This window comes from Trichosurus vulpecula, chromosome 8 (assembly GCF_011100635.1).
Source record: "Trichosurus vulpecula isolate mTriVul1 chromosome 8, mTriVul1.pri, whole genome shotgun sequence".
Taxonomy (NCBI): domain Eukaryota; kingdom Metazoa; phylum Chordata; class Mammalia; order Diprotodontia; family Phalangeridae; genus Trichosurus; species Trichosurus vulpecula.
This window is the reverse complement of record NC_050580.1, coordinates 167,501,008-167,514,462: the sequence shown is the minus strand read 5'-3', so window position 1 is coordinate 167,514,462 and position 13,455 is coordinate 167,501,008. Positions and strand designations below refer to the sequence as shown.

The 13,455-nt window shown below is 38.1% G+C and overlaps 1 protein-coding gene across 1 annotated transcript in view; it reads right to left on the bottom strand.

The window, feature by feature from the left end:
* GNB5 (G protein subunit beta 5) overlaps window positions 1-13,455 on the bottom strand; it is a 41,753-nt gene that overhangs the window by 14,814 nt on the left and 13,484 nt on the right. Inside the window, exons 3-5 of the mRNA XM_036736001.1 lie at window positions 12,371-12,412; window positions 10,821-10,897; window positions 4,643-4,775 (exon numbers count right to left, since the gene is read on the bottom strand). Coding sequence (XP_036591896.1) covers window positions 4,643-4,775; window positions 10,821-10,897; window positions 12,371-12,412 — 252 coding nt within the window. The remainder of the gene's footprint in view (window positions 1-4,642; window positions 4,776-10,820; window positions 10,898-12,370; window positions 12,413-13,455) is intronic.

Sequence of the window (13,455 nt, the reverse complement as noted above, 5' to 3'; positions counted from 1 at the left end):
CTAGGTTTTCCATCAGAGTCCATCTACCAGTTCAATTTGAACAGGGCCCTCTCCAGTCATCCTGATCTATATCTGGCCACTGGACAAAGATACTCTGGAGGAGAAAGTGAGGCTGTTGACCTTGCACAGCCCTCCCTCACTTAAATCTAATTCACTTGCAAGTCATGACAACATCTTCCTGATGTCATGGTCCTCTTCAAAAACGAAGGACAAACCACACAACACAATTTGATCTCAAATGACAACAATTATGGACTGAACTGAATAAAACTCTCCATAAGCTCACAATCTATTATTTTGTTTCTTTCCCTCCCTTTTTCAATTAGACAACTGAAGACTCTTGGGCATAGACATCATACTCTATGGCTAGTAAACAAGTGAATGGAATAATAAACGTTCTAATTGCCAAGAGAAAATAGAAAAAATTGATGTACTGGACCTTAATCACACATGAAATTTAGCATTCACCCTGTATGCCATGGAATGAATCCTACAGTTGAAAGGGCCTTCACAGGACATCTCTTTTAACATTCTAACCAATGGATAAATCTGCCTCAAGCTTCCCCCTCCCCTGCCACCAACCTTTTTACAACAATATCAAAAGCACATTCAAAGTTTGCTACAGAAATGATCAAAATGGTGTTTAAATTGGAGTCAGGAAGACGGGTTCAAATTCCCCTGGACATTCATTAGCCATATGACCATAAGTAATTCACTTAACTTAGGGACTCAGTTTTCTTCATCTGTAAGATGGGGATAATAATATCTATACTACTTATCTCATGGAGTTATTATTATGAGGCTCAAATGAGATGATACACATAAAGCACTTTGAAAATTCTGAAATGATCAGTTTGTCAGTTAATATTATAATACCTATAAAATAGACATCATTTATCTCTAACTTTTCAAAATTTTCCTTTGAAATCAGTTTAATTTTTCATGTGTAGTTTTCACACTTCACATTATACCACACAAACACACACAATCAGCATATTAAATAAGGGCTCTCATTCTTCTTCCTTTTTGTAAGGAAAGAGAAATTATTGTTCCCTTCCTTTCCTGTTCTGCCCAAGCCATTACCAGAGTACTAGGCACCTGGTAAATGCAACCTGAAAAGGGCACAAAGAAGAGAGACTACTTTTAGCAGCTACTCTGGAGCCCATGAGAGCCAACCCAGATCAGCAAGGCATCATTAGGTTTGGAAGTTTAAGAAAATAGGACTAAAAGTTTTCTAAGTAGCACATGACCATATTTCCAAACCTCTGGCTGGCTCCAGAGCTTGAAAACTACTCCAAAAAAGTTAGGTCTGGAGTCAATTCCAAATGACTCACTCTAGTCTAGACTTGCCCCCAGAGGTCTATAAAATTGTGGTAAAATGTCTTGGGGCTGATGAAAGAAATAGAAACTTAATTAAATGACTAAAGTTGAATTCTATTTTCAGTTTTGGTATGACTGTTTTGTTCTATGCTCTATTTTTTCAGTCTAATTTAGGTTGATAGATTTATATCCGTCAGGGACCTTGGGGATCATTTTACAGTTTGATATATTCCCATTGACTGGATGTTGTGACATTTAATTTTTTTCATCCCATCTAACACCTAGCAATACTTTGTACATACACAGGAGGTACTTAATATATGTGTATGTATATGAAGTGTGAGTATATTAAGCATACATAAGGTGTTCGCAAAAGACTTTTAAACTACTAAAGGGTAAAACTACATTATGACTTTTGGGATATCCTTTATATGGAAACCAAAATGTAGAGAGGTTAAGTAACTTCCCAAGGTCACAGAGATAATCACCTATTAGAATTTGAACCTGGGTCCTTTAACTCCAAATTCATTGCTCTTCCCAGTTTTACCATTCTGCCTATGTTTATTTAAATACTCATTTCCTATTCCTGTTTCCAAATATGTGGAAAATTGGATTATTTCCATAAAATTAAAACTTCTTGGAGTAGTCAACAAGCCCTTTCAAAAGGTCACCCAACACAATGTGTTCTCTTTTCCTTTGGAGATTTATCTCTTCCTCTTCACTGTAGCTGTAATAAAGGACAGGTGAACACTTGGAGTTTTCAATTATAGGTAAATTTTCAAGGAAAATTCTTTTGCTCAGGTTTTACGATTGCTGTTATCAGAACAAATGCAGGTCCTGGTTCTTTTGATTCACAGATTAGGCCCAACATGAACAAAAAAAGACTATAACAATTAGAACTGTCCCTAACTGGAATGAACTGTCTTGAGAGGTATAGTAAGCTACCTCTCATTGGAAGTCTTTAAGCAAAGGCTTCATGAATGCTCACTAGGGTGAAACAGTAGGATTTCTTGCTCAGGCACCAGTTAGATTAGACAAATTCTAAGGACTCTCTCAACTCTGAAATTCTGTGCTACTATAAGTTTCTACAGAAATTTACTTAAGTGAATGCAATACTCAGGAACTAAGTCACAAGTTTACCCAATGGGTCAGTCCCCCTTCCTTTAACTTATGGTACTTAGCAGTCACATGTCATCTTCTTACCCTCTTCATTTTCCCCCATTTTGGCCAGCTGTAGTGCCAACTCCTCTAAATATATGTTAAACCAGCTAAAATCCAACAATGATTCACACTTTGACAGGCTTACCCAACAAGTGGTAAAACTATCTTTCTCAGGTTCCCACAGAAGCCAATCAGCAAACATTTTGTGCAACAGAGCAGTCAATATTATTAGAATCTGCTGTTTGTTAGTCAATGAATCTCTTATGCTAAGCAAGGAGAGATTAAATTATTTGGGTCCTTAACTTTACGCACTGCTCTTTTCTTTCATCCAAAAATATTATAACCCAATTGGGGTGTTAGAGGTAGGCTGTTTTCCATCAGAAAGAGGATGGTAAATTTGTGTTTTGCTTTGTTTGGGTCACTGATTTTATCAAATTTGTGTTTTACTTTGTTTGGATCACTAATTTTGTCAATGAAAGAAACTCCTGGAGAAGTAACAACCTCTGTGAATACAGATCATCACCTTTTCGGCAATTTATAATCATTGAATCGACTGGAGCTATGAGTGTGGTCAAGTGGTTTGTCAGGGCCACACTGAAAATATGTGTCAAAGATGGGACCTGAACCCACCTTGTCCCGGCTCAAGGTGGGTTTTCCATTTCCTTAAATATGCTATCTTTCATGCCAAGTGATGGAAAAATTATAAAACATTACCTCTGATATAAAATCAGAAGTAGTAAGATGATTTGAGCTCAACCTAAAACAATTTGCCAAAGTTGTATTACATTTTCAGTATTTTTAGTTTTTGCCTTCTTTTCAGTATAGAGTATATAGAGAAGGGCCTAATTTAATGGAGCTTATTTTGAGCATTTTTAGCACTTTGAATATTTTAAATGTTTTATCTTAAAGTGAGAATTTTCTGTGAGCCTGTGCGATACTGGCCTCCTTTGCTGTTTCTCAGATACAACATTCCATCTCTCTGCCTTTTCATCGACTGTCCCCATGTCTGAAATGCTCTCCTTTCCTAGCTTCACCTCCTGTTTTCCCTGGCTTCGTTCAAGTACCAGCTAACATCTCACCTTCTGCAAGAAACCTTTGCAATTTTTTTTAATCTTAGTGCCTTTACTCTGAGATTACCCTGCATCTAGGGCCATCTCCAGTTGTCCTGATCTATATTTTGCCACTGGACCCAGATGGTTCTAGAGGAGAAAGTGAGGCTGGTGACTTTGCACAGTCCTTCCTCGCTTAAATCCAATTCACTTGCATGTCATGGCATTACCTCCCTGATGTCATGGTCCTCTTTGAGAATGAAGGACAAACAACAACAACCTCCATTTTCTCATATATCTATATATCTTGTTTGTACATAGTTGTCTACAGGTGAAATTATGATGAAGTTTGGGGAGGGGGGAAGTCACAGCACCTCTTTTTCTTTTGAGGGTTCAATTTTTTTAAACATTTTTTAAAAATTAAATTTTATTTTATTTTTGTTTTCAATTCCAAATTCTCTTCTTTTCCCCCTCTTCCCTTTCCCCTACCTATTGCTTGTTTCATCATGAGTCCTTTGGAACTAGATAACAGAAACTTAAAAAAAACCATCTCAGGGATGGAAGGGTAGCAACATACATCAGTTGAAAGAGTATCCAGTTCAATGAGTTCACTGATTCTTGAAGTAATGAAGATAATCAAAGGAGAATAGAAGACTAGGAGAATAGAAATTCCTTTAGAATAGGGGTTCTTAATTGTGTGTGCGTGCATGCACGTGTGTTATGGGCTTTGGCAGAGTCTAGTGAGGCCTAGGGAGTGCTTCTCAGAGTCATGTTTTAAATGCAAAAAAACCCCAAAATACACAGTATTACAAAGAACACTAATAATACGAAATACAGTCATCAAAGTTTAAAGACAAAAACTAAGTTCACAGACTCCTGGTTCTGTGAATTTCTGCTCCGGGAGAAAACTCTGTCAGAACACATGGAACCACAGAATTTGAGGGATCTCAGCAGCCATCTAGTTCAGCCCATACTTGAAAGAATCCCTATATCTTTGCCATTCAATGAGGACCACCTGTGTGGTCCATTCTCTACATCTCCTGCCGTTCTGCATGGGTGATGCTTACAAGCTTAAGCAATGGCAAACCTATGACAGTTAGGTGATTGTTTACCTGCATATCCGAGTTGGTGAAGCCGCAGGCTGAAAGGTAGTTGGTATGCATTGCGACAGACTTCTTTTTGGCAGCCATATTTTCATTTTTGTCAAAAGTCAGGGGATACACAGAACACTTATTGTCCAAGCCGCTAATATGGAAAACAAAGAAATTTCAAACATTGATACTACATAGGGAAAAAAGGTCGGGAGAATGGGGAAGTTTAAGTGAGTCTTTGAAATCCTTTTTGTTCATTTGTTTCCAAAATACATATTGCCAACTTTATATTGTAGATGCTTGGAGTACCATGTATTTAGACATAGAAATGAGAGTAGCAATAATAAATACATTACAGGTTAATATTTAGGGAAAATGAAAATTGGCATTAGTGATTGACTCTCTCTTGTAGAATATGAAGCAATGCATTTGGGCACTGTATAGTTAAAGAAAAAAACCACGGGATATTTTCAATGCTTAAAAAACACTATAAAAGTACTATAAACTTATTGCTACTAGTTTAGTACTTCATTTGGAACTTTGTATTTAAGATTATAAAGGACTTTGGTATCTGCTGAATATACTGAATGACCACAGGCTACATCACAATCACCTGTTATTATGGTGACAAAAGTACTATAGTCCCTTGAAAATCTAGAACTAATCAGCCCACCCTGGAGTCCTCCAACTTGGAAACTAGATTTTGTTTTGGACAATTATTGAAGCCCCTACCCCTTACCCCTGGCAGACATCTCTCCCTTCTAATTAGCCCAAAAATGAAGCCCAGAAGAAATCAAGGTATAAGCTAGCTGGGGTGGGGAAAGGATCAGGGGTATAGCTTATTGGGTTGTTTTGAAGAGCATGTACTACCATAGTTCAGGGGGTCTAGACCTAGGATCTTTGAACTTTAAAAAATATATTTTGATAATTTTATTTCAACATAATTGGTTTCCTTTGGAATCATATATTTTATTTTCAGCATTTAAAAACATCATTCTGAGTAAGGGTCTATAGGCTTCATCAGACTTTGCCAAAGGGGCCCATGACACAAAAATGGTTAAGAATCTCTGACCTAGAACATTCTGACTGTGGCAAATGTCACACTGAAAAAGCATGTGACATTATAGTACTCTGAGTTTTTTTTAATCTTAAAACCTGAAAATTGCATGATCAATACGTTTACACCTACCCAGAATGAATAGTTATTGATGATAATGTGTATAAGAGGCACTGTATTAATTATACTAAAAATTAGCTGCAGTAGAATCAACTTTTGATGATTTAGAGACTAACATCCAGTGAGTGAACTTGCCTCCCAATGCTCAACAACTGTTTTCATTACTAGCACCCTGGAAAGCTCCAGCCTTTGGGAATTTGGGGCATTCTATCGGTATCTGGTTGATTTGATAGTACAGCCTTCCTTTAAAAATAGTTTAGTCATTGTTGTTGTTGCTGTGTGTGTATCTGTAGTATCTGTGAATGTATTCCAAAACTAACTTTGTGAATTTCTGCAACAGTTCACTAAAATTTTAGAGATAACTGAATACATTGGACTATCACAAAATCAGAGTTGGTAATCATTAAGTTAGGTTCTCTATTAGAAGCTCAAAGTAGCCAGAGTTGTTCTCCATAGCAAAAGATTTAAGAGGAAGAAGATGAACCTTTTTTATTTATAGGGAGAATTTAGTCTTGCTTTAAATTTTTGACATTATCCCTGCTTATAAGCAGTACTGTGGTGAGTGTAAAGGATAGAAGACCAGCATTAGAATGAAAAAGACCTAAGTGCCTCCTAGTTGTGGAATCATGGGCAAGTTATTTAATTTTTTGGTGTCTCTAAGTCTCTAAGTTAAAGTCTATAAATTACAAGGGACTTACTCACCTCTCTACTGGTAGAGAGAATTGTTTCATTCTCATTCATAAGTTGGTGAAGTAGGAAGGGGAGGCAGATGGAAGAGCTGAGGCCCAGAGAGGTTCAACAGCTTGCCCAGGTAGCAGAGTCAGATCCAGAACCTGGGCTCTCCTGAGTGGAGACATTTCTACTATATGATGCATGTTGAACAAGAAAGCTCTGGCTCCATAACATTGTAGAATTGTTACATTAATATCTCTTTATTGGAATGATACAGAGGAAAGCCCAATGAGGAATGCCACAGTTGGGGAAGAATGTGGAGAAGTTGAAAACTGTCATTTCAAGAGTACTTAAATGGACTGGTGATCTAATCAACTTGGAAGTTCTTTCCAAAGATGTAGAACACACGCTGTCCATGCTTCCTTATCCCATGTGATTCTTAAGTTTGCCACTTAAAGTGTGGTAAGTGTCCATCCAACCTGCTGGAAGCAGTCCTTGCTTTGTTCTAACATGTGAAAATACTAGTGGAGCACTCCAGTTGCCCACCTGTTATCCCTTGCCCTGAGCATGTGACCAGCCCATCTTCTTTGTCTATCATATGTTTCTTTGATGACATTTTTATTCCTATTCTTTGAATTTCCCAATTGGTTCCCTGTTGTAGCCTGCTCATATACACCACGTGCCTCTCCATTGCCCTGTGTGATATTCATTTTTAATGTTTTGGGGATTGTTGTACTTAATGTCTTGTTGCCAAATGGCAACAGTGGTAAAATGTTGGTGTTAAAAAGATAGTCTCTCTTTCCATGGGGAACTTGGGGTTATTAAAGGAACACTGCAATTTCATGAAGGCAACCCAGCTGACTCTTCTCCTCCTGTTCAGTTCTAAGCCCAAAGAGTGGTTCAACTATATTGATTGTCTCAGATCCATACTAATGGAAAGGTTCTATAATTTGTCTTTCTAAATGAAGCTCATCATCTGGGCAATGGGTAATATTCATCCAGTTGATACTTCCTGTGTGGATGATTATTCTAAGATCTTTTGAATAGTTATAGATCTCTTTTAGAAAGTATTTCAGTTTTATGGAGCTTGATGGAACCAGTATGCAATCTTCTGAAAACAGGGGCATCTGGAAGCCCTCGCCACCTACAATAAAAACTTCCAATTGGGCTTTGTACTGTATCTACTGTATCACAGAGGCAAATACTTTTGAAGAGCATATTCCCCATTTGATGCTTTGACTGATGTTTAAAATTAGAGGGTCACTGAATAAGGTTATTTCTGTTGCAATACCTTGGAAGATTTTGATGCATGGATGGGAGATACCTGGCTGTAAAAGAGCCTTTAAGGCAGTGTCTTGCTCTGCTGACTCAAATGCTTTTCCATGATCAAAAATAAACACAGTGCAATTTTATATTTTCTATGACTTTCAGTCAGATAAGGGGGGGGGTTGGGACACTTAGGATGCCATGTCTATGGGTTACACAGCCAGCAAGTAGGTTTGATGACACACTTTAGACCATGTAAGTATCAGAGAACTAGACTCATAAATGAATACTGAAAGTGTTGAAGCGGTTTAGTTTGCAGAGGTGGTTAAGGGAGAGACCTAGTCAAGTGAGTGCATGAGTTTAATAATTTCTAACATACTTTAACCTGGGGCTACTATTTAACTTTATATAGAGATTCTTATAAAATCCTAGCAACCAGGTGTTTTCCCTCTCCACTGAAACAGAAAAAAATAACAAGGTTGTTGTAGAGGGGATTTCTGCTCAGTTATGAGCTAGAAAAGATAAACCTTAAGTTTCTACCCACTCTGAGACTCTAGAAGTCATCTTAATTTGTAGGAAGAAGGATTTTGGTTAAAGATTATAGATTATAAAGAAAAATTTTTCTATTTGTGAGTGCTGTTAAACACAGAGATAAAGAATGAAATAGGTTATCAAAAGAGACTTTGAATCTACTTTCCCAGAGAGCTCTCAGAATATACTAGATAATCATCTCCCCTGCACTGAGAGAACACTGTAGTCCTTTATAGCCCTGTGATTTTATGAAAAAGGTACTGTGATGACTGAACATCTTAATGCACACCCAAAGGTTAGACTACAAAAGACAAGGCTGGAAAATTCCCAGGCCACCATGTCCTTAGACGTTATTTTCCAGGATGATGGCTTTTTCATGTTTCTCTAAATCTCCTGGTAGTGCTTGGTGGACCAGTGGATACAGCACTGACTTGAGGTGTCAGGAAAACCTGAGTTCAAATCAGGCCTCAGGCACTTACTAGCTGTGTGACCCTGGGCAAGTTACTTCCAGTCTGTCTGCCTCAGTTAACTCATCTGTAAAAATGGGGATAATGGCCTACAGCCTACACCCCAGGGTTGTGATGATCAAATGAAATAATGTTTGTAAAGCTCTTTGCACAGTGCCTGGCACATAGTAGGTGTTTAATAAATGCTCATTTCTTTTCTTCCTCCACTACTCAGGTTAATAGGTTACCTTCTTACAGATACTGAGCAGCATTTTCAGCTGCATTGGAACAAGAGCCCTTCCCTTGACTCTAGAACTGAACAGAACCACATTTCCCCTTTGTGATTTAACAGCCTCTACTGAGGATTACATTCCTTTGTGCAGTGGACAAGGTAGGCCTCATCAGCAGCCTCAGATTGGGTTTTAGTGCAAAGTGGAGACTCCTCTCCTTCTGAATGCTTTTGAAAATTCATATGGTGAGTAAGGGCCATTCTCTTCCTGCTTCCTCCCCCTTTATCCCTGCCATAATGCCCAGCCCCAAGTCTTGTTCTCCTTGTCTCAGACTTCCTGCCCTAACTTCCTCATTGCTAGCTATTCATTACCGGGAGAAGTGGCTATTTTACTGTGAAAGGTATGAGTAACCAGGGAGCATGCTGCGTTGTTCAGCAACAGCTGACTGTGCAGAAGGACTCCACGGATACCCCAGGAAAGAGCCTGGCCTGATGTTTACCTCTCTCCATATGTGCAGTACAGACTGTTAGTTTGTCTTCTCATTACAACCAGCTGAATCCAGATAAGGAAAGTGGCAGGTATCAAAGGGGCCAGCAGCAAGCTTAGGCTCAGGCTCAGACTCTCCCTCCAAAGTATAAGAAAAATGTCCAAGCGTCACGGGTAAGCCCCAGTAAGTAACCACTTCACATAACATGCTGAACCTGAGCTCTTGAATGAAAATACAAAACGTCAAGTCTGAAAATTATTACCTCTTTCGGTCCCTTTGAGAAGGGAATTATAACCAGTTGTGTTCGCCTTCTTTGTAGGTGGCTTATGCTCTGAATGTTTTGTCCTTTACCAAGGACAAGGCAGTCACTTCTTTGTTCTTACCATACAGCGTGTTTGGCTACCACTATTCTTGATAAAATAAGTGTGTGGTGTGATCTGCCTCCCACAGCAGGCTGTTTACACTTTTTAAGGGATTGACTGTTCTCCCACTGCTTTTCATTTAAGCAGATTACTCAACCATCCACTGCTTCAGCTTCTCCAGTTTGAAAAAAAATGTGAACAGCATCTGCCTCTGATATACTTCAGGAGTCTGGACATTTTAAATATATTCATGTGGAGTGAGAGACAGACTGCAGAAAAAAGGGAACTAAGAGAAGGAGGTTAGGGAGTTTTTGGGAGTACACTTTTTCATTTTCTTGTTTGGGGGAAGGGAGGAGATTGCATGTGTTTTAAACTCACACTCTTTAATGAGAATATAGATTATTCACCTGGGCAGGTAGGTGGTTCACTGGATATAATGCTGCATCTGGAGTTAGAAAGATCTGAGTTCAAATCCCGCCTCTATACTTATTAGCTCTATGACCCTGGGCAAGTCCCTAAACCTTTCTTGGCCTCATCCTCATCAACCCTCCCCGGGTTGTTGTGAGCATAAAATGAAACAATATTTGAAAAGTGCTATGTAAATGTTAGCCAGCTCTCATGGAGGCAGAGACAGAATAGCATGGTAGATAAAGAACTGGCCTTGGAGTCAGAAAAACCTGGGTTCAAGCCTAGCCTTCCTCTCTTATTGGCCACGTGACTGTGGGTATGTCACTTAATCTTTCAGTCTTCTAGGAACCTTAGATAGTAAATTGCAGGAAATGTATCGTCTTGAACTGATAGAGAGAATTTCCTCACTGTGAATTCCCTACTCTAGTGAATTCACATACCTAGTCTAAAAAATATGTAAGAGGAAGGTCAGGTTTTACTCAAAAAATTATTGGGAAACAAAGAACGGAACATTCATTTTAATAGCATGCCTTTCGTAGGAGATGTGAACAGTGAAATTCCTTGTCAAAAGAAAATGGAGTGAATCTAATTGAAAGTTTGAGATGTTCTATTCTACTTACCCACAAGCGATAGCACATCCTGATGGGGCATAGGCACATGCCATCACCCAGGTACAGGGCATAGTCACTGCATGTTCCTGAAACATACACAAAATCAGAGAAAAGGAGTTTTTTTGAGAAAGTTATCTGTAAATTTAATTTGAAGCAAATCATAAATTCCTATAAGTTTATGTAATCATTTCAGAGATATATTTCTCATGGAAAAATAGTTAGCTACAAGAAAAATAAATTTCTTTTTCCCAAAATGTTCCTATTCACCAACAGGCCATAAGAAGTCAAGGGACTGGAGTTTGAAACAGGCAGTGTCAATCCCAAGACCTAGACACTTGCATGTAAGGTTTATGTCCTCTGCTGTTTTGGTGCGTGGCAAATCCCATGTCACATCCTTCTTCCATCAATACATCAAAACTCAAGGAAGAAGGTAATTCCTTATGTCATAGTTCAAAGTGGGCATACCCCAACTCCCCACACCATATCACAATTTTCTTTTTTTTTTTTTTGCTTTTTGGCAGGGCAATTGGGGTTAAGTGACTTGCCCAAGGTCACACAGCTAGTACATGTGTCAAGTGTCTGAGGCTGGATTTGAACTCAGGTCCTCCTGACTCCAGGGCCAGTGCTCTACTGACTGTACCACCTAGCTGCCCCTCATATCACGATTTTCAATAACTGTTCCACAATGTTGGCTTCATAAGTGGCCAAGACATGGGAGAATGTGGAATAGAGGCAGAGATTCCCTGATCATGAAACTTTTGATACCTCAGGAACTAGAATTCATTCACACTAAATAAATCAGACTCATATTCTCTCTCCATTTTGAAAATTCAGCTCTTCATACAATGGGAATCACTGATATTTTAAAAAATTCTCTAATACAAAAGCAGTACTGACTTTTAAAAGCATTTAGACATGAAAAATATTTAAAGTATTCAATCTGAATGACATGTTTTCACCTATTTTATATTGGAATCTATACTTAATAGATATAACACATTATAAACAAAGAATTTATGAAGGAGAATCAGTATAAAGGATGTCATAAAATAAAAGTATGAGTTAAAAAGATGTTCTGGCCACATAACAATAGACTGGGATAACTGAGGGACAACTCGTGGTTCATTAGTATCTTTGTGATGTCAAGAAGAAGGAAGGAAGGCCCCATGATTCCTAGTGGACTCCTTGTGATGAACTCAGGGCAGGACATTCATGAGATGTTGCATAAGATAGGCAGTCATGGATGGCTTGTGATCTGCATGCTGCAAGCCAAGCCAGGACTGGCATCTACATCCTCTGACTTGAACTTCAGTTCCACATCCAGTTTCTTTAATACTATTGCTGCCTCCGTACTTTCCAACAGACATAATCAAGAGGACATTCACTCATGAAAATTTATAATTCTCATTATCTCTTTTCTAGCGGAAGGGGGCAGCAGTTTTATATTCACAATTGTACAACTATCAGTAGTATCAATATACAATCATATGGTACCCATTGCATATAGGTAGTATACACTTCTTGATGCTAATTATGGAGACTTTGGAAAAATGCCTTACCTTATTAGTTGTAAAGGAGTCCCACACTATCACCTTTCCATCCTGGATGAAAAAAAAAAAGCCAGATCTCAGCAGTACCTCCAAAACAACAAATATAGCCTAAAAATTTTAGCTAAAAATTCTATCTACAAGAGCTAACTAAAGTAGAAAGTTGATATGATAATATGACTGCTTCAGGCCCATAAATATACTCTCAGCAAGGAAAGAATGAAAAAATTATGGTATATGAAGGTAATGGAATATTCTTGCACTATAAAGAATGAAGAATATGAAGAATTCTGAAAAATATAGGAAGACATATTATTGATGAGGAGTAAAGAAATCACGACCGGGGAACAACATATACTATGACTATAATAATGCAAATGAAGGTAACATCTAAAAGACAAAAGAATTTAGATAAAATATAAAGGCCAATGTTGCTTCCAGCTGACTGAAGTTAAAGCACACTTCTTTCCTGGTAAGAAGTAGTAAAATTGGTGCAGTGGAAAGTTCCTTGTGCTCTCAATTGCGACTGATATATTTGACATTTTTTTTGCTTAATTTATTTTAAAAATAGCTAGGTCCTGGGGGAATGGTAGTGGAGAAGAAGGGTACCAGGATGTAACTGATATGTCTAAACAAAACTTGCCAATTTGAAAAAAATATGGAATGCTACTTAACCCACCCCCTCCCCGAAACCAATGTGAAACCTTTAATCTATCTGAGAAATTCAAGCCCCCAAACTCTCCTTTTCCCTATGTGTAAGTATCTATTTTGATTTGGAGAAATGCTCAATTTCTCACTTTACATTGTTTGCATAATACAGAAACTAATCTGTTCTATACAGTCCATTATAATGAACAATCATACATTTCAAACAAACATTAATTTCCAACAAATTTCCAACAAAAAAATAGCCAAACATCTTGAGGAACCATTCTGGTAAGGAGAATGGGAGCGCATGCTGAGATTTTTTTGTGCGGAGATCCTAAGATTTGGAACCAAAAAGGACCTTAGAGATAATTTAGTCCAACTTCCCCATTTTACAGATTAGGAAATCCAAGGCAAAGACAGGCAATCTGACCTGTACAAGGTCACTCAGG